We start from the raw sequence: 21,266 nt of genomic DNA on the forward strand, positions 1-21,266 counted from the left end.
CCTTCCTTCCTTCCTTCCTTCCTTCCTTCCTTCCTTCCTTCCTTCCTTCCTTCCTTTTTTGAGATGGAGTCTCATTCTGTCACCCAGGCTGGAGTGCAGTGGTGTGATTTTGGCTCACAGTAACCTCTTCCTCCTGGGTTCGAGCAATTCTCCTGCCTCAGCCTTCCAAATAGTTGGGATTACCGGCGTGCTCCACCTCACCCAGCTAATTTTTGTATTTTTAGTAGAGATGGGGTTTCTCCTTGTTGGCCAGGCTGGTCTCCAACTCCTGACCTCAGGTGATCTGCCCGCCTTGGCCTCCCAAAGTGCTGGGATTACAGGTGTGAGCCACTGCACCCAGCCCCAATGGCTTTTTCATCTTGCTTTGTCATCCTGGTGCTTTTAACACTGATATTCTGGTACTTCAAACCAATGTAGTGGAGCCTTGCTATATGGTCTGAAAGTTTTTGTCCTCCCTAAATTCATATGTTGAAATCCCCAGTGATGGCATTAGGAGGCAGGGCCTTTGGGAAGTGATTAGGTCATGAGGGCTCTGCCCTCATGAATGGTATTAGTGTCCTTTTATTTATTTATTTTGAGATGGAGTCTCACTATGTCGTCCAGGCTGCAACTTCTGCCTCCTGAGTTCAAGCAATTCTCCTGCCTCAGCCTCCTGCGTAGCTGGGACTACAGGTGTTGCCACCAAGCCCAGCTAATTTTTATGGTTTTAGTAGAGATGGGGTTTCACCATGTTGTCTGGACTGGTCTCGAACTCCTGACCTCAGGTGAGCCCACTACCTTGGCCTCCCAAAGTGTTGGGATTACAGGTGTAAGCCACTTGCCTGGCCAAGGATTAGTGTTTTAAAAGAGGCACCAGAGAGGCCCTTGCCCCTTGTACCATGTGAGGACACAGTGAGAAGGCACCATCTCAAAAACCAGAAAGTTGGTCTTTACCAGATGTTGAATCTTGTGGCACCCTGATTTTGGACTTCCCAGTATTTAGAATCATAAGGAACAAATTTCTGTTGATTATAAGCCATCAGTTTATGGCATTTGGTTATAGCAGCCGAAGTGGACAAAGACAGGCCTGGAAGCTCAAGGCATTAGTATCTTAAATGATTTTTAACAAAGTGTTTCAAGGAAGTCATGGTGGATGCTTTTAATAAGAAAATATTTATTGTGGATGAATCTTTAAAGATTGTGGATGTACTTACTCCTCCCCTCTTCTCACTACTGTACTTGACTATTTTTTTTTTTTAAAGAAGAAGGGCAGGCTGGGCACGGTGGCTCACGCCTGTAATCCCAGCACTTTGGGAGGTCAAGGAGGGAGGACCATGAGGTCAGGAGATTGAGACCATCCTGGCTAACATGGTGAAACCCCATTTCTACTAAAAATACAAAAAATTAGCCAGGTGTGGTGGCATGTGCCTGTAGTCCCAGCTACTTGGGAGGCTGAGGCAGGAGAATCGCTTGAACTCCGGAGGCAGAGGTTGCAGTGAGCCAAGATTGAGCCACTGCACTACAGCCTGGGCAACAGAGCGAGACTCCATCTCAAATAAAAAAAAAAAAGAAGAAGAAGAAGGGCAGACACAGTGGCTCACAGCTATATTTCTAACACTTGGGAGGCCAAGGAGGGAGGATCACTTGAGCCCAGAAGTTGGAGACTAGCCTGGGCAACACAGGGAAACCCTGTCTCTACAAATTTTTTTTTTTTTTTTAAATTAGCCCAGTGTGGTGGTGATGTCTGTAGTCCCAGTTACTTGGGAGGCTGGGGGCGGGGGTAGGATTACTTGAGCCTGGGAGGTCAAGGCTGTAGTGAGCTATGATTGTGCCACTGCACTCCAGCCTGGTGACAGAGCAAGACCCTGAAGAAGAAGAAGAAACAAGAAGCAGATGATTAGGAAAAGAAGAAAAAGAAAAAAGATTGTGAATGTGTCAGTTGGAGGGGAAAAGGGAACTTCTGTGGTATAGGGGTAGAGTGCTGAAAGTTTTGAGAAAAATAGTTAATGACAGTGAAAACAATAACAGACAAAATAAAAAGCAACATAATGCAGAAAGGGAGCTTCTGAAAAAAGTTTGAGAGAAAGTCAAATGTATATTGTTAAATAGAATCGAGGTTCAAGCCAGAGACAGTTTCTATAGAGGAGAGAGATCAAGAGAATGTGAAAAGCCCAGACTTTAAGAGGATACTAGAGAGGTTGATATAGTGGAAGAGGTTAGAGTTCTGGATCTGTGTAGATCTGAGTCATCTTGAGTAACAATCACATGCTTTAAATCAATATAGTTTACACATTCACATTTTTCACAATTTATGATGCTTTAGTTACACAGATGAACCACATGGGCTGGACTGTGGGAGGGCGGGTGTTAGATAGGAAAATTGGGGCAATCACAGAACACCTTGCAGAAGCACTTCCTTTACTTGGCATGGACAGAGTTAGCTCCAGCTGTCACCCCTTCTCTAAAATCTTTACAGATTCCTCGGATTAGAAGTAAGGCCCTTATCATTGTGTACTTTTCATCAGTTATTTCTGGTAAATACCCCTAAGTAGACTAGAACTTCGATGAAGGTAGATCTGGGTCTATTTTGGGTGTTTCAGGCTTTGTCTTGCACACAGTACTTCAATATACTTTTATATTCTTTTTCTCTTCTCTGTTTCCTTGTCCCCTTTGCGTCTTCTCTTCAAGTGTTACTTTGCAAAAGAATTCTTTACGGATCTGGCTAAAATGCAGTTTCAGATTCAGTAGTTCTGCATTTCTTTTTCTTTTCTTTTCTTTTTTTTTTTTTTGAGACGGAGTCTCACTCTGTAGTCCAGGCTGGAGTGCAGTGGCGCGATCTCGGCTCATCGCAACCTCCGCCTCCCGGGTTCAAGCGATTCTCCTGCCTCAGCCTCCCGAGTAGCTGGGACTACAGGCACATGCCACTATGCCCGGCTATTTATTTTTATTTTTAGTAGAGACGAGGTTTCACCAAGTTAGTCAGGATGCCTTCGGTCTCCTGATCTCGTGATCCGCCCATCTCCTCCTTCCAAAGTGTTGGGATTGCAGGCGTGAGCCACCGCGCGCTGCCTAGTTCTGCATTTCTAACAAGTTTTCAGGTGATGCTTATGTTGGTGCTTTTCCGAAACTAATCACACCTTAAGTTCCGGAGTGTTAGAAAAACATCCTAAGACAGACTACCCTGCGTCAGTGTCCTGGGTTCAAATGTGAATTCTGTTTTTTACTAACGGTGCGATTGTGGGCAGTGTAAGCCTCTTGTTTTCTCTGTGAAATGAGATACACTCAGCACCTGTTGCATGTGTTATTGCGAATATTCCGTAAAATAATGTACATGGCGGGAGTCAGGTTCGGGTCGCGGTCAGAGTACAATTAATGGTAATTACGAATGTGGAGGCGGAGCCGACAACGGAAGGGGTGGAGCGTCGCCAAGCCTTGCGCATGCGCAGTCCTCCTTGAACGCACCTCAGGTGAGACTGCTGCAAGTGGCTCCCCATCGGCGGTCGGATATCGGGGTCCCCAGTGCGACGAGAGTGGGGCGGGCTTCTGCGTGGGGCCTCGTCACAGTTCTGGGGGCATGTAGAAGACAGGTGTCACTGCCTCAGTTCACTGGAGGCGAGTGTTTCCGGGTCGCTGGCGACGTGGCCTGGCGGCCAGGCAGTGCTCTGCGTGCCCGCGCGCGTCGCCTGCAGGCCCGGGCCGAGCGTTTCGCGGGCTAGGGGAGCGCCGAGGGCAGCCGAGGGCACCAGGGAACCGGGGGAAGCGGGAGCTGGGTGGGGACCGAGGCAGGAGCTGGGGGCTCGGAGGCGGCCAGCCGGAGACAGCTCTCTGCCTCTGCTGAAAAGCTCTCTGCACAGCTAGACAGGGAGAGACGTTGCTGCTTGAAACCGCGTTGCCTGCAGACGCTAAGCTGGGAGGCCGCCCCGCACAGGGAAGCAGCCCCGGATAAGGGGCTTCCGACCCAGCATTGCACATTTGGCTTGAGCTGGTATCCCCGAGTCGGCTTCTCAGCCCCGTGTGATGTTAACTACATGACACACAGCCCTGCGCCGAATCTTTCAGAGGCGGCTTCGTGTTAAACTTCACCTAAACTCCTTCCCGGAATGATGCCTGTCCCTGTGCTGAGAAGGCAGGCGCTCCTCTGCCGTGTCTCCCTTGCCGCAGCTAGTAAACGTCACTTTGTTGTGGGTGGACTGGTGCGCCCTGGTGGTCTATAGCAAAGGAACTTGAAGTTTTATCATCGGCCTCCTAAAGCCGGCAGCCTCGGAGTGCAAAACTATATTTTTAGAAAGGTAAATACTTTGTTGTACGGTATTACTTGGAGGCAGCTACGCTCACCACTGTACACCAAGGCAGCTGTACAGTATTATTCGGACTTACTTTCTTTCCTTTTAACCCTGGCCTACAAATGGACTTTCTTTTTTTTTTTTTTGAGACGGAGTCTTGCTCTGCCCCCCAGGCTGGAGTGCAGTGGCGCGATCTCGGCTTACTGCAAGCTCCGCCTCCCGGGTTCACACCGTTCTCCTGTCTCAGCCTCCCCAGTAGCTGGGACTACAGGCGCCCGCCACTACGCCCGGCTAATTTTTTTTTGTATTTTTAGTAGAGACGGGGTTTCACTGTGTTAGCCAGGATGGTCTCCATCTCCGGACCTCGTGATCCGCCCCCCCTTGACCTCCCAAAGTGCTGGGATTACAGGCGTGAGCCACCGCGCCCGGCCCCAAGTGGACTTTCTTATCATCACCCTCTCATAAAACAAAATTTTGCTTCGATTCCTTGAATAGTGGAACTGGCTGCAGGCAGTCTTTGCTCATCCCTGGAACATTAAAAATAACCCCCCAGCACTTTGGGAGGCCTAGGCGGGCGGATCACGAGGTTAGGAGATCGAAATCACCCGGGCCAACACGGTGAAACCCTGTCTCTACCAAAAAAATACAAAAAATTAGCAGGGCGTGGTGGCGGGGGCCTGTAGTCCCAGCTACTCGGGAGGCTGAGGCAGGAGAATGGCGTAAACCTGGGAGGCGGAGCTTGCAGTGAGCCGAGATCGCGCCACTGCACTCCAGCCTGGGCGACAGAGTGAGACCCCGTCTCAAAACAAAACCCCCAAAGAGGCCAGGCGCGGGGGCACACGCCTGTAATACCAGCACTTTGAGAGGCAGAGGCGGAAGGATCACTTGAGGTCAGAACTTCGAGAATAGATTGGTCAACTTGGTGAAACCTCATCTCTACTAAAAATACAAAAAATTAGCCAGACGTGGTGGCACACGCCTATAATCCCAGCTACTCGGAAGGCTGAGGCAGGAGAATCACTGGAACCCAGGAGACAGAGGTTGCAGTCAGCCAAGGTCGCACCACTGCTCTCCAGCCTGGGAGACAGCAAGACCCAGTCTCAAAAAAATAAAAATAGGCGCGGTGGCCCATTCCTGTAATCCTAGCACTTTGGAAGGCTGAGGCCGGCGGATTGCCTGAGCTCAGGAGTTCAAGACCAGCCTGGGCAACAGGGTGAAACCCCGTTTCTACTAAAATACAAAAAATTAGCTGGGCCTGCTGGCAGGAGTCCCAGCTTCCAGCTACTGGGGAGGCTGAGGCAGGAGAATTACTTGAACCTGGAAGGCAGAGGTTGCAGTGAGCTGAGATCGCGCTACTGCACTCCAGCTTGGGCAACAGACCGAGACTGTGTCTCCAAAAAAATAAAAAACCTCAAGAGAGGCCTCTGTATTGAGCATGACTTATTTTCTGTCAGTCATGTACAGCATTGTAGTGAATGGAGCAAAACAACTGTCCCTTCCCACCAGTCAACTGCCTCTTGGTTGTATATGAATTCCTTCCTTTGTAAATTTCTTTGCTTCATTTCTTTTAAATAAGAATAGTAAAGTTTTAATCTTTTGGTCTCCAGGGTGATCACATTATCAAAATGAGGGAATTTGGGGGGTGGTGGGGAGGGCCACCTGGTAAGATATTAGCAGAATAATCCTACAAAAAAAAGGAAGGTTATTTGATTACACCCACCCTCAGGCATTGAAAAGGGGTGGGAAGTGAATGGAGTGAACACCTGATGGCAGCGAGCTGGGACTGAGGACAAAGGAGCACACACAGGACAATAGAAACATCTGAGATGAAAAACTAGTGGTTCTCCTCTTCTGGACTTTGAGGTTATAAGGAGGCTGGCTAAAAACTTGGGTTTACATTAATTTATTCAGTAAGAGTCTTATATTCTATTTTCTTAGCTTGTTATCTTTTACTTTAATTTGAAAAAGAATAATGACACAAACCTGTTTTCTTGATTAGCTTTTAAAGGAAGACAATCAAGATCTAACCGGTCTGTAGTTTTGCCTCTTACTGGTTCATCACCCAATCAGTTTCCACCCCCTGCCCGCATTTCTTTACAAATTACCGAGAGTGTCTGCTAAAGGGCAGATTACTGGCTCACGCCTGTAATCCCAGCACTTTGGGAGGCTGAGGTGGGCGGATTGCTTGAGCTCAGGGGTTTGAGACCAACCTGGGCAACATGGTGAGACCCTGTGTCTACTAAAAATACAAAAAATACAAAAAAATAGCCAGGCATGCCAGTGGTCCCAGCTGCTCAGAAGGCTGAGGTGGGAGGATTGTTTGAACCCAGTGAGGTGAGATTGTGCTACTGCACTCCAAATGCCTGAACTATAGCACATAGTTTATGTTGTATTATTAGTATGTATCAGTATATAGTATATATATGCTATCTATAATATACATATATAGTATATATAATAGTACATATTAGTATATGTTGTATTAATAAATGAAGAACTCCAGCCCTAGAAAATGTAGAACCTCTTCAGAAAAATCTTACTTTTGTAGGGCACTTTACAAAGAGTGTTCACATATTGTGTCCATTTAGATTATTTCTTAATTCCCAGTGCAGCTAAAAAATTAACCCATCTTCCCCATTCTGTTTTCCTACACAGTTAAAAAATTTTAGTTCTGTAAATTGTTTTTTACAATGCTTTCTTGCATTTTATCTCTTTCCTGTGTGCTTTATCCAATTTTGTCTTTGGTTCATCATGCCCCTTAGGCATGGAGTTTGAAAACTACGTATGTAGGATGCCTAAACCAAAAAAGTATACCATAGTATTGGAGTCTTATTCCCATACAGATAAGCCATTCAAATTGTGGGAATGAATTTGAGGTATTAGAGAAATGATAATAGTAGTTTAAATATGCTCATTCAGGTTTACACATATCTGTTATTGTTAAATTTAGGATGGCCCGTACTTTGGAACCACTAGCAAAGAAGATCTTTAAAGGAATTTTGGTAGCCGAACTTGTAGGCGTTTTTGGAGCATATTTTTTGTTTAGCAAGATGCACACAAGCCAAGGTAATCATAATTCAGAAATTAATGCTTTCTGAAGGGGTATAGTTTTGCTAATACATTTTATGTGTTAAATGGCAATGGCATTTTTGGAGAAATTGGTTCTTCAGATTCGATATTAGACATTTTTATGGGCATAACAGGAATCAAAGTATTCATTATTGTAGACTAGATGACTCTCACTTCTCCCTTAAAAATTTTGTTTGTGGGCTAAGGAAAAAATTTCATTCCTCCATGGGTTTTACTATCGGGGAGGGGAGAGCAAGTGTCCTTGGTCGGGCTTAGTTTGTAAGCACAGATGGAGGAAACTTAGCCTGCCCATTACACTTCATTGTTTGGTAGACTAAGAAAGTAACTGGTTACTTACTGTTTTCTCGGAGTAACCAGTTTTCTCAGGCTATAGTATTCTTCCTAGGCATCAACAGTGGGCATAAAAGACTTTCACATGCTATGGCTGAAAGTGCTTTAACATTTTCTTGGGGAAATTGTTTATTAGAGCCCTCAACTTTTTAAATTAGGAAGTGATTTTTCCCTAAAACAAGAAATAGTCCTGGCATGATAGCTATCTTTGAAACTTGTCACATAGTCTTCCTCAGCGTACTTTGTTGGAATGCTGTACCAAAATGCTACTGGATACTCACAAAATCTTTTCTTTTCAACTTTAAGAAAGGGTATAAAGAAAACATCCCAACAGTATTTAAAAGCAAATTAAAGCTTGGGATGAATTTTAAAAACTGGTCATGGCTGGGTGTGGTGGCTCACACTTGTAATTCCAGCACTTTGAGAGGTCAAGGTGGAAGGACTGCTTGAGCCCTGTCTGGGCAACATAGCAAGACCCTGTATCTTAAGGGGGGGAAAAAAAAAAGACTGAGTATGGTGGTGTGCTCCTGTAGTCCCAGCTACTCGGGAGGTTGAGGCAGGAGGCTCCCTTGAGCCCCAGCTATTTGACCTTGGCTGAGGTAGGAGGCTCGCTTGAGCCCCACCCAGGGAGGTCTAGGCAGTGGTGGGCTGTGATTGTGCCACTGTATTACAGCCTGGGCAACAGGGAGAGAGATCCTGTCTCAAAAAAACAAAAACAAAAGGAGATCGTTCCTGGATTACCAGAAGGACCGTAAAACCAATTTCTAATCTATATGGTTCCCATCATATGGACCCTAAAGCTAGCATTAAATTGTGGCTGTATGTGTTAATAATGAATTTCTGTTCATATCTAATTTCAAGACATCCTTTTTTCCATCAGATTTCAGGCAAACAATGAGCAAGAAATATCCCTTCATCTTGGAAGGTATGTTTTTCCTTAAGTAAAAATAAGTATAAAACAACTTCTTCAGGTAACCTATAAATTATGTAGTAATTTCTTCACAAGGGATTTCTAACAATACTATTCACAGCTATTTTAGTTCTTCTGAGACTAAATTCTCATCTATACTAGTGAGAAAATTAGGTAATGGGCTAGTTTCTGAATTCTTCTAGTGGTTAAGAATGTAAACTCTGGAATCATTCATATATGAGATGATAGAATCAAACCACAGTTTAAACGTTTGGTTTTAAAAGATCAGTTTCATCTCAGGTTTGCTAACTTCTTGGAGCTGTCTCTTTCTCTGTCAAGTAGATAAAGACTGAACAAGATGACATCATGTAGTTACATGAAATAGTGCTCATTACAATGATCAGAGACGCCAGGGCTTATATGTGAAGTCTGTAATCCTACTGTCTTCTTTTTCATTTTGTTATGTAGCAATATGGAAAAAAGAAGTTTTTTTTTTTCAATATGTTTAATTTTAACAATGTTTCCACATGACTTTATAAATGAGAGCTATTTTTATTTATAGTTTATTACAAATCCACTGAGAAGTCTGGAATGTATGGAATCAGAGAGCTAGATCAAAAAACATGGTTGAACAGCAAAAATTAGACGTAAGTAGAATTTCAATTTATAATTTACATTAATAACTCTCATTTCCTTTGCTTTTTAGTTTTTTGAATGGTTTTAATCCTCTTCTTTTTAAAATGTTTCTTTTTCTTGATGATACTTTTTACATCTCTGTTGTGTAGCCAGTCATCACGTTCAGCCTCCCATCTAAGCTGTTTGAGACCTTTGGGAGAAGAAAAGATGAGTGTACTACCACACTGTAAACTCCTGGCGGTCCCACAGAACATGCTGCTGAGTCACAGGAACTTCTAGCCTGCCTTGGCCTGCCGTTTCCCACCCACTATACAAACCCACTGCTTGTTTGTTGCTTTTCTTCTCATATTTATTGTCAAAGATTAATGTTTCATAAAGAAATGACTAAGGAAGGAAAAGAAACAAATGCTCTAAAGATCTTCTTTCCCCAAGCACTTTTACTGGTGAAATAAAACCCAGTAACAATCAATATCAGAAATAATTAAAATGTCTATAAACATGTAAAGTTACTTAGCAAACTCATGCTATATAAAAATGGCCCACTTCCCTAAAAAAAAAAGTAATTTTTGTAGTCTGCAAGTTTTTTTTTTTTTTGCTGTATATACTTGTTAATCTTACATGTTCTCCTGAGAGAAGATAAAGCCATTCCTTCCAGGTTGTAAAGTACCATGAAAAGGTCTTTCAAAAATATACCTATCAACCAGGCACGGTGGCTCACGCCAGTAATCTCAGCACTTTGGGAGGCCAAGGTGGGCGGGTCACTTGAGGTCAGGAGTTCAAGACCAGCCTGGCCAACATGGTGAAACCCCCTCTCTACTAAAAATACAAAAATTAGCTGGGCATGGTGGTGCATGCCTGTAATCCCAGCTACTTGGGAGGCTGAGGCAGGAGAATTGCTTGAACCTGGGAGATGGAGGTTGCAGTGAGCCAAGATTATGTCACTGCATTCCAGCCTGGGCGAGGGAGTAAGACGCTGTCTCAAAAAAAAAAAAAATTAAATTAAATTAAAAAAATTTCCTATCTTCTGAAGTTCTAAGCCAAAGCTATTTTTAAAACATCAATAAAAAAATTTAAGTTACTTACTTGCATTATCTTTGTTAGCCATGGCATTCATGCCAATGTTATCAAACTTGGATCCCATATTTTCATCCAATAGATGGCCAAACTTAAACAAAAAGATAAATTTATTAGAAAACTAAAAATAATGTAGAATAGCTAGACTCGTAGAACAGTACATTAGCCTTACCTCTTCAGCAGATACAAATAGGCTGGAATCATTGAAGTTTCTTTTCTTTTTTCTTGGCCCTAAAAAAATTTGTAAGTCTACATTATTCAATTATAAATCTAATGATTTTTAAAAAATGCAATGCAACATGATTTTATTTTAAAAATTATACTTGGGTAAAAACACAATTGCAATAATCTTCTAGCACCCTTAGGTAGCTGGCATTTAAATATAATTTAAGTTAGTATATAATATTTTTAAAAAGCTAACAACATTCTAATAGAACTGTTCAGATGACAAGAGTGTCGTCTTGCTTTTCAGATTTGGCCAGTGATCGAAGTTTACCCATAAGGGAAATAACACAGTATCAAGCAATAGTAAAATTATCAGTTTGACATGAATGGGTTTTGAAATACTTAAGACAAAACGTAAAATTTAGTTCAGGGGTCTTATTCTTTGGAGCGTAAGGAAATTGACTGAAAGTATGTTTATTATGCTATAAATGAAGTTCTGTTTATAACACTGAAAGAGGTTCTCCTTTAAAAAACACTTACCTGTAGTACTGAAAGTATAAACTTTTCCTGAAAAGTCTCTTTTCCTGAAACAATTTTTCAAACTCTGCATCTTTGATACCAATGTCTCTAGCAGTACTAGAGCCGTATTTTAAAAAAAGCTTTACTAAATACACATCATAACATTCAGCTGTTATGTGTATTGACACATTTAAGTATATTAATGCATTTTAGTAAATTTACAGACTTGTTCAGCCACAATTACAGTCTGATTTTAGAACATTTCCATCAACTTCAAAAGATCCTTGGTGCCATTTGTAGTCCTCCAACCCACCTCCAATCTATCTTGTTTCTATGACTTGCCTTTTCTGGCTGTTTCATATAAATGGGATCATATGACATGTGGTTTCCTGTATCTGGCTTTTTTCATTTAGCGTAACATTTTTGAGGCTCATCCATGTTGTAGTACTCCATGCCATGTTGTGGGCTACATAATATTCCATTGTATGGATATGCCACATTTTACTTATCAGTTAATGGACATTTAGGTTGTGTCCACTTTTTGGCATTAATAGTGCTGCTATGAATAATCATGTACAAGTCTTTGTATCAGAGCCACTTTCGATAAAATAGTTTCTAAAGCATTTCATCTTCATTATTATTAGGGTGATGTTACTTGATAGCTGTATAATACACATTTGCATGCATTAGGAAGGTTTTTTTTGGGTTTTATTCATCCTGTAGCGATGCATCTGTGACCTCAAAGAGTAGGCACTTCTGTACTGTGCTGGTTCCTTAGTTTCTTTTATCCTGCCCTCGCTGCCACTTCAGCCTCAAGTGTGCAACACCATGCCTGGCTAATTTTTGACTTTTTTTTTTTTTTTTTTTGAGACAGAGTCTCACTTTGTTGCCAGGCTGGAGTGCAGGGGCACGATCTTGGTTTACTGCAACCTCTGCCTCCTGGGTTCAAGCGATTCTCCTGCCTCAGCCTCCCAAGTAGCTGGGCCTACAAGTGCGTGCCACCATGCCCAGCTAATTTTTGTATTTTTAGTAGAGATGGGGTTTCATCGTGTTGGCCAGGATGGTCTTGATCTCTTGACCTTGTGATCTACCTGCCTTGCCCCCCAAAGTGCTGGGATTACAGGCGTGAGCCACCACGCCAGGCCATTTTTGATTTTTTGTAGAGATGGCGTCTCCTTGTGTTGCCCAGGCTGATTAAAGTTTCTATAAGGTATGTTTATTCTTAAGGGTATCCACTCTAACACTTGCAAATGTAGGGTGATCAATCAGTAAATTAATACATCTGAATCAATTAATAAATCTGTTTAAAATTCCTTGCCTCTTTTTGTTTCAATCAGTTCTGTTGGGTATTCTTTAATCTGCATCCAAAACTATTATCAATTGAGATCTGAAATCCTTTCAGGCTAATGTCTTCTGAAACAGTACTTTACTATTGGAAACAAGCTGAGGGAGCATCTTTTTTAACATTAAAAATTTTTTTCTTCTCTTCAAATTCCTTTTACCAGCATCTTTTAATAATAGGCTCAGTAGAACTTGAATTAAAGCAACACTTCTTTTCTGAGGGATGGTCTTGAGAAAAACTGCCTATATCTCATCTTATGCTAATATTAAAACAGGATCTTAGATACTCAAGGGAAGACAAAATCTGGAAGATAACATGTTATAATTTAAATATGTATCAGTTAAATCATCTAGTTATCAGGGGACTAAGGAATTGACAGCAGTATCTGAAAGAGCTGATAAAATTTTGTAGGCACGAGTCTCTGAAAGACTACTACCAATATGTAAATGAAACTTTTTAAAACATTATTTTTAACTTTGCAGATCTATTTTTAGTCATCAGTATTTAGCAGCAAGCAGAAGCCAGAGAGGCACTTGAGTCAAAGTATATATAGTGCTTTCTACATTTTTATCAAAAATCTTAAGACTGTTACCTGATATTAGCACTTTTTTCTTTTATTAGCACTTTGTAAGTGTTACACTGTGAAGCATAATCTTGTAAGATATACTTTGAAAAATGTTAATATATTAGCAGAAAGAACAGTTCGTATCATAATAAAGGAGCATGGATTATTGCAAGGGTCAAATGGCAAAGAATAATGGTTGAGAAAAGAAAAAGATTACAGGTGTCTGAAAAATCCAAGGCTTTTATAATTGAATGGTTTAAAAATGAATGAGCAGAGATTAGCATGTGAATCTCTGGACTAGGTAAGGAAGATCTGCATTCAAATATGAGTGGGCACCATCCAATCTGCTGGGGCCTTGGAGAGAACAAAACATAGAAGAGGCAAACATGTCGACTTGCTGTGCTGAGGAGGAAAATGGTGGATAAGGGGACAGGACTAACATGCAGCTCCCACATCTGGACAGAACAGCGTCTCCTTAATCAAAATAGCGTCTCCTTAATCAAAATAATTATCAGCTAAGAATTTGGTATCCAACAAAACTAAGCTTCATAAATGAAGGAGAGATCTATGCTGAGAATTCGCCACTACCAAGCCAGCACTACAAGAAATGCTGAAAGGAGTTCTAAATCTTTTTTTTTTTTTTTTTTGAGATGGAATCTTGCTCTGCCATCCAGGCTGGAGTGCAGTGGTGCAATCTTGGCTCAGTGCGACCTCTGCCTAATGGGTTCAAGTGATTTTTGTGCCTCAAAAATCAATTCTGAGCAGCTGGGATTATAGGGGCTTACCAACATGCCCAGCTAATTTTTTGTATTTTTTGTAGATACGGGGTTTTGCCATGTTGGCCAGGCTGGTCTTGATCTCCTGACTTCAGGTGATGCCTGCCTGGGCCTCCCAAAGTGCTAGGACTTCAGGCGTAAGCCACTACACTCAGCCTAGGAATTCTAAATCTTGAAACAAAACCTTGAAGTACACCAAAATAGAGCCTCCTTAAAACATAAATCTCAAAGGGCCTATAAAATAACACAATGAAAAAACAACAACATCAAAGTATTCAAGCAACAACTAGCATGATGAATAGAACAGTACCTCACATCTCAAATAATAATGTTGGATGTAAATGGCCTAAATGCTCCTCTTAAAAGATACAGAATGTGAGATTGGACCACCAACCAAGAATCTGCTGTGTTCAGGAGACTCACCTAACACATGACTCACATAAACTTAAAGTAAATGGGTGGGAAAAGATATTCCATGCCAATGGAAACCAAAAGCAAGTAGGAGTAGCTATTCTTAATATATCAGACAAAACAGACTTTAAAGCAACAACAGCTAAAAAAAGACAAAGAGGGACATTACATACTACTAAAATGATTAGTCCAACAAGAAATATCATAATTCTAAATATATATGCATCTACCACCAGAGCTCCCAAATTTATAAAACCATTACTATTAGACCTAAGAAATTAGACAGATGGCAACACAATAATAGTGGGTGACTTCAGTACTCCACTGACAGCCTTAGACAGGTCTTCAAGACAGAGTCAACAAAGAAACAATGGACTTAAACAACACCCTAGAACAAATGGACTTAACAGATACCTACGGAACATTCTACCCAAAAACTGCAGAGTATACATTATTTTCATCAGCACATGGAGCATTCTCAAGGATAGACCATATGGTGGGCCACAAGTCTTAATAAACTTAAGAAAACTGAAATTGTATCAAGTACCTTCTCACACCACAGTGGAATACAATTGGAAATTAACTCCAAAAGGAACCCTCAAAACTATATACAAATGCATGGAAATTTAATAATCTGCTCTTGAATGATCTTTGAGTCAACAATGAAATGAAGATGGAAATTAAAATGTTTTTTGAACTGAACAACAGTGACACAACCTATGAAAACCTCTGGGATACAGCAAAAGTGGCACTACTTTTAGTAAGTTCACAGCATTAAATGTCTACATCAAAAAGTCTGAAAGAGCATAAACAGACAATCTAAGCTTACGCCTCAAGGAACTAGAGAAACAAGAACAAATCAAACTCAAACCCAGCAGAAGAAAAGAAATAAAGATCAGAGCAGAACTAAACAAAACTGAAAAAACACTACAAAAGATAAATGAAATAAAAAGCTGGTTCTGTGGAAAAATAAATAAAATTGGTAGACCATTAGCAAGATTAACCAAAAAAAGAAGAGAGAAGATCCGAATAAGCTCAATTAGAAATGAAATAGGAGAGACAACAACTGATACCACAGAAATACAAAAGATCATTCAAGGCTACTATGAACACCTTTATGCACACAAACTAGAAAACCGAGATAAAATGGATAAATTCCTTGAAATATACAACCCTTCTAGATTAAACCAGAAAGAAAGAGAAACTCTGAATGGACCAATAACAAGTAGCATGATTGAAACAGTAATAAAAAAAACTGCCAACAAAACAAAGTCCAGGACCAGATGGATTCACAGCTGAATTCTATCAGACATTCAAAGAATTGGTACCAATCCTACTGAAACTATTCCAAAAGAAAGGGAAAGAGGGAATCCTCCCTAAATCATTCAATGAAGCCAATATCACCCTAATTCCAAAATCAGGAAATGACATAACAAACGAAAACTACAGACCAATATTCCCGATGAACACAGATGCAAAAACCCTCAACAAAATACTAGCTAACCGAATCCAACAGCATATCAAAAAGATAATATACCATGATGAAGTGGGTTTCATGCCAGGGATACAGGACTTGTTTAACATATGCAAGTCAATAAATGTGATACACCACATAAACAATTAAAAACAAAAATCATATGATCATCTCAATAGATGCAGAAAAAGCATTTGACAAAATCAAGCATCCCTTTATGATTAAAACTCTAAGCAAAATTGGCACAGAAGGGACATACCTTAAAGTAATGAAAGCCATCTATGATAAACCCATAGCCAACATTATACTGAACAGGGAAAAGTTGAAAGCATTCCCCCTGAGAACTGGAAAAAAGACAAGGATGCCCACTTTCACTGCTTCTATTCAACATAGTACTGGAAATCCTAGCCAGTGCAACTGGACAAGAGAAAGAAATGGCATTCATTCATATCAGTAAAGATGAAGTCAAACTGTCACTATTCACCAGTGATATGACAGTATACCTAGAAAACCCTAAAGACTCATCCAAAAAGCTCCTAGATCTGATAAATAAATTCAGCAGAGTTTCAGGATACAAAATCAATGTACGCAAATCAGTAGCACTGCTATACACCAACAGCAACCAAGCTGAGAATCAAATCAATTACTCAACCCTCCTCACAACACCTGCCAAAAGAAAAATAATAATAATACTTAGGAATATACCTAATCAAGAAGGTGAAAGATCTCTAAAAGGAAAACTACAAAACACTGCTGAAAGACACCACAGAGACACACACAAATGGAAACACATCCCATGTTCATGGATGGGTAGAATCAACATTGTGAAAATGACCATACCGCCAAAAGCAATCTATAAATTTAATGTAATTCCCATCAAAATGCCATCATCATTCTTCACAGAACTAGGAAAAAACAATCCTGAAATTCATATGGAACAAAATAAGACTCTGCATAGCCAAGCAAGACTAAACAAAAAGAACAAATCTGGAGGCATCTCATTACCTGACTTCAAAGTATACTACTAGGTTATTGTTACCAAAATAGCATGGTACTTGTATAAAAACAGGCACGTAGACCAATGGAACAGAATAGAGAACCCAGAAATAAAGCCAAATACTTACAACCATTTGATCTTCGACAAAGCAAACAAAAACATAAAGTGGGGAAAGGACACCCTATTCAACCAATGGTGCTGGGATAACTGGCAAGCCACATGTAGGAGAATTAAACTGGATCCTCATTTCTCACCTTATGCAGAAAACTCAAGATGGATCAAAGACTTAAATCTAAGACCTGAAACTATAAAAATTCTGGAAGGTAACATTGGAAAAACTCTTCTAGACATTGGCTTAAGCAGAGTTCACGACCAAGAACCTAAATGCACATGCAACAAAAACAAATAGATGGGACTTAATTAAGCTAAAAAGCTTCTGCACAGCAAAATAAATAACCAGCAGAGTAAACAGACAACCCACAGAGTGGGAGAAAATCTTCGTAAACTATGCATCCGAGAAAGGACTAATGTCCAGAATCTACAAGGAACTCAAAAAAGTCAGCAAGAAAAAGTCCCATCAAAAAGTGGGCTAAGGATATGAACAGACAATTCTCAAAAAATACACAAATGGTCAAGAAACATATGAAGAAATGCTTAACATCCCGAATTATCAGGGAAATGCAAATCAAAGCCACAGTGCAATACCACCTTACTCCTGCAAGAATGGCTGTAATTTAAAAATAAAAAAAATTTCAGATGTTGGCGTGGATGTGGTAATAAGGGAACACTTTTACACTGCTGGTGGGAATGTAAACTAGTACAACTATGGTAAACAGTATGCAGAGTCTTTAAAGAACTGAAAGTAGAACTATCATTTGATCTAGCAATCCCACCACTGAGTATCTACCCAGAGGAAAATAAGTCATTATATAAAAAAGACACACACGCACATTTATAGCAGCACAATCTGCAATTGCAAAAATATGGAACCAACCTAAATGCCCATCAACTAATGAGTGGAAAAAGAAAATGTGCTATACATATACCATGGAATGCTACTCATCCATGAAAAGGAGAGAAATAATGGCATTTGTAGCCACCTGAATAGAGCTGGAGACCCTTATTCTAAGCGAAGTAATTCAGGAATGGAAAACCAAACATTCTATGTTCTCAGTTATAAATGGGAGCTAAGCAATGACGATGCAAAGGCTTAAGAATGACATAATGGACTCTGGGGACTTGGGGGGAAGAGTGGGAGGTAGTAGGTGATAAGAGTACACATTGGGTGCAGTGTACTGCTTGGGTGATGGGTGCACCAAAATCTCAGAAATCGCCACTAAAGAACTTATCCATGTAACCAAACACCCTACCTGTTCCCCCAAAACAATGGAAATAATAATAAAAAATTTAAAAAAATGAATGAAAAGATGATCTAGAGATATTTGAATGCAAGAAACAATTCAAAATGTGGAAAATAATTTCCATTTAACACCTTTCTTAAAAACAACCCCCACCTACCCCTGGATTTTATTAACCAAATTTAGGAGAGTTAATTTCCCAAAATGATAATGACACCTTTCACATGGATACTACTTTTAAAAGATACTGAATACATTTTCTTACCTTGAAATGAGCCAGCAAAGTCAAAATCATTTGTACCTTTTCTCTTGCTTCTCTTAGTATTGACTTTGGAGTGGACTTCAAGTTCTGCTACATGAAAAAATTTGCAATTAAGCAACTGAAAAACAATAGGACTGGAAAATATTACTCCAAGATATGCTAAAATCTTTATTCTAATGTAAGGCACTGTACTGCTACTCCTTGTGGGTTTCATAATTCCACTAGCATAGGCTTGAGGACAGACTGAGAACAAGACTCTAAGAATTGGCATAGTTATAATATTTTGTGCAAGTACAAAATTTTCTGAATAGCTTCATTAATAAGACCAAACAATACAAAACCCCTTAAAACAAGAAACTTCTTTTGTGGTTCAGAATAAGTAGAAGAATGTTAGGCAGGCATGTGCATGCTGGAGGTATGTGAAAGGACAGAAAGGTCAGACAACAGTCCAGAGAGAATTCTGGGTGTTCCTTGCTAATTTACAACAAGATAAAAGATTCACCTTCATCTATGCTGGGCTTTGATGAATACTGATTAACTTTTATAGACTGCTAATTACTATTAAAAAATGGCAGCATTTCAGCTCAACATGTATTGTACAGAGAAGCTAGTTGCTGGTTAAAGTAAAAGTCCAAAACTCAAAAAGCTGTTTAAAAGAAAACACACACAACACACAATCAAAACCGTACAGAGAAGCTAGTTGCTGGTTAAAGTAAAAGTCCAAAACTCAAAAAGCTGTTTAAAAGAAAACACACACAACACACAATAAAAACCCTTCAGCTCCAAATAAGGGAAAAGGTCCCATTTAAGTTTCTGGCTGACATGAATATTAATTTGAACACAGGGCTATATTAAAAACCTTTAGCAGAAAAACTAACTTAAGGCTGAGGAAGTGAGGAAGATACAGTTTATGTCTTAGTTTAAATGCTGTTTATGTCTTATTAAAAAATGCTGGCCGGGCGCAGTGGCTCACGCCTGTAATCCCAGCAATTTGGGAGGCCGAGGCAGGCGGATCACGAGGTCAGATAATCAAGACCATCCTAGCTAATATGGTGAAACCCCGTCTTTACTAAAAATACAAAAAATGAGCCAGGCTCTGTGGTAGGCGCCTGTAGTCCCAGCTACTCCAGAGCTGAGGCAGGAGAATGGCGTGGACCTGGGAGGCGGAGCTTGCAGTGAGCTGAGATCGCGCCACTGCACTCCAGCCTGGACCACAGAGTGAGACTCCGTCTCAAAAAAAAAAAACAAAAAAACCAAAAAAAAAAAAAAAAACCAAAAACAAAAAATGCTTACCTGGAACGCTCTCACTTTCATCATCTAACACATCCATGAATGTTCCTCCATCTTCATCAATTTCAGCAAATTCTTCATCACCCATACTTCCTAAAGAAACTTCATCGTCATCGAGGTTACCAAGTTCACCATCACTGCCTTCTGAATCTTCATCTAACGTGTTATCCTTAGCTCCTTTTGTTCTCTTTTTCACGTTACTGGAAAAAAACACAATTTGTAATACAAAAGGAGGCAGTATTTTCTAAAGTAGTGTTTTGTTGACTACTAGGGCAGTAGGCTATTAAATGACTTAGAAGGAGAAAGCTTTGCAGACTGCTTAGAGTAAGTAATAACGTGCTTTATAAAGGTCAAGGATGAAAGTACTGTATCCACTTTCCAAACTTGAATACATTTCCCCTTTATGTCATATAGTTCTGTGGTCTACTGTTCTGAGGGACAATTTGGGAAATGCTAGAAAAATAGGAAGGAGAAGATAGAATTATGTTACCCAGCAAAATCCATATCATCCTTTCCAGAGCTGAAACAGTTATCATCTTCAAATGTGTCTGCCAGAGAATACAGAAATTGTGAGATACAACAAAGAATGACAAGCTTGACATACATCTTGTACCGAATAAATTATTCTAATAGTCATGATTCTGCTCTTTATGACAAGTAAACACCAAAACAATATAAATATGACTGTTGCTAGTATGTCTTAATAATGCACACAAACCTGTGAAATACTGATCTTAGTTAAATCCCAAAACAAAAGAAGGATCCAGTTAATTTTGGCTCTTTCTACAGTTCTTTTATGGAATGAGGGTAAATATCAAATAAAATGGTATTTAGCAATTGTATTCCTTTTTACTCTATTAGAACTACTTAGGTGCTCATTTTTAATAGGTGTGATACAATATATAACACCTTATGCTTGTAATCCCAGCACTTTGGGAGGCTGAGGTAGAGTGTTCACCAGCCTGGGCAACATAGCAAGACCCTATCTCTATTAAAAAAACAAACAAAAAAACAAAAACAAAGTAGCCCAGCATCATGGCATGTACCTGTAGTCCCAGCTACCTGTGGGGTTGAGGCAGGAAGATCGGTTGAGCCCAGAAGGTCTAGGCTGTAGGGCTGCAGTGAGTTGTGACTGTGCCATTGCACTCCAACCTGGGAGACAGAGAGACCCTGTCTCAAAACAAACAAAACCCCCAAAAAACAACAATAAAAAAGTATATAACATGTGAAATCAGTGTAAGTCTTTCCAATTTACCATGTTTTTTGTTTAAGTCTATTTTCAATCAAAATTTCTCTAGCTTTGTGGATTAAAGATAAAAAAGAAACAGTAGACTATTGCTATCAATTACTACTGATATACTATATATTATAATAGAATATGAATGGTAAAAAGGATTTCTATTTCACATGAGATTTGGCTGTAACAATGAATAGACAAATATAAATTTTTTCTTATATGGACTATCCAAAGCACAAATCATGCATTTTTCTGGCGCAAACGTGGATGAATTACCATATATCATAAAAAAAATTTTTTTTTTTTTTTGAGACAGGGTTTCACTCTGTCACCCAGGCTTGGTTCACTGCAACCTCCGACTCCTGGATTCAAGCGATTCTCGTGCCTCTGCTTCTGAAGTAGCTGGGACTACAGGTGTGCGCCACCATGCCTGGCTCATTTTTTGGTGTTTTCAGTAGAGACAGGGTTTCACCATACTGGCCAGGCCGGTCTCGAACTCTTAACCTCAAACGATCTGCCTGCCAAAGTGCTGGGATTACAGGTGTGAGCCACAGCACCTGGCCCCAAA

The 21,266-nt window shown here is 40.3% G+C and overlaps 3 protein-coding genes across 9 annotated transcripts in view; 1 reads left to right on the forward strand and 2 right to left on the reverse strand.

Annotated features, from left to right (window-relative positions):
- SULT6B1 (sulfotransferase family 6B member 1) overlaps nucleotides 1-3,518 on the reverse strand; it is a 33,738-nt gene extending 30,220 nt beyond the window's left edge. The window contains exon 1 of one of the 2 annotated variants that reach the window (XM_023216338.1): nucleotides 3,442-3,518. Coding sequence is in view for 1 of the 2 variants with exons in the window: in XM_023216337.1 (XP_023072105.1) it covers nucleotides 2,951-2,998 (48 nt within the window). In the remaining variant the exon portion in view is untranslated. Of the gene's footprint in view, nucleotides 1-2,950; nucleotides 2,999-3,441 lie in introns of those variants that run through there. The other variant, XM_023216337.1, reaches the window with a different exon arrangement.
- Nucleotides 2,404-12,300, forward strand: CEBPZOS (CEBPZ opposite strand). Of its 5 annotated transcripts, XM_023216339.3 has the most exons (6): nucleotides 3,427-3,446; nucleotides 4,039-4,268; nucleotides 7,213-7,328; nucleotides 8,563-8,607; nucleotides 9,155-9,239; nucleotides 9,378-12,300. In XM_023216339.3, exons 3-5 carry the CDS (start codon nucleotides 7,214-7,216, stop codon nucleotides 9,235-9,237), a joined length of 243 nt encoding a protein of 80 aa, XP_023072107.1. In that variant the 5' UTR covers nucleotides 3,427-3,446; nucleotides 4,039-4,268; nucleotide 7,213; the 3' UTR covers nucleotides 9,238-9,239; nucleotides 9,378-12,300. The 5 variants fall into 5 exon arrangements, with proteins under 5 accessions (XP_023072109.1, XP_023072108.1, XP_023072107.1 ...); XM_023216341.3 differs by lacking the exons at nucleotides 3,427-3,446; nucleotides 4,039-4,268 and adding an exon at nucleotides 2,404-2,471; XM_023216340.3 differs by lacking the exon at nucleotides 4,039-4,268 and having other exon boundaries at nucleotides 3,406-3,446.
- CEBPZ (CCAAT enhancer binding protein zeta) overlaps nucleotides 9,079-21,266 on the reverse strand; it is a 28,894-nt gene continuing 16,706 nt past the window's right edge. Inside the window, exons 11-16 of one of the 2 annotated variants that reach the window (XM_023216329.2) lie at nucleotides 19,952-20,009; nucleotides 19,465-19,661; nucleotides 18,175-18,261; nucleotides 10,475-10,533; nucleotides 10,312-10,393; nucleotides 9,079-9,418 (exon numbers count right to left, since the gene is read on the reverse strand). In XM_023216329.2, the coding sequence (XP_023072097.1) occupies nucleotides 9,279-9,418; nucleotides 10,312-10,393; nucleotides 10,475-10,533; nucleotides 18,175-18,261; nucleotides 19,465-19,661; nucleotides 19,952-20,009 (623 nt within the window). In that variant the 3' untranslated portion in view covers nucleotides 9,079-9,278. The remainder of the gene's footprint in view (nucleotides 9,419-10,311; nucleotides 10,394-10,474; nucleotides 10,534-18,174; nucleotides 18,262-19,464; nucleotides 19,662-19,951; nucleotides 20,010-21,266) is intronic. The other variant, XM_023216330.1, reaches the window with a different exon arrangement.

This window comes from Piliocolobus tephrosceles, chromosome 15, assembly GCF_002776525.5.
Source record: "Piliocolobus tephrosceles isolate RC106 chromosome 15, ASM277652v3, whole genome shotgun sequence".
Taxonomy (NCBI): domain Eukaryota; kingdom Metazoa; phylum Chordata; class Mammalia; order Primates; family Cercopithecidae; genus Piliocolobus; species Piliocolobus tephrosceles.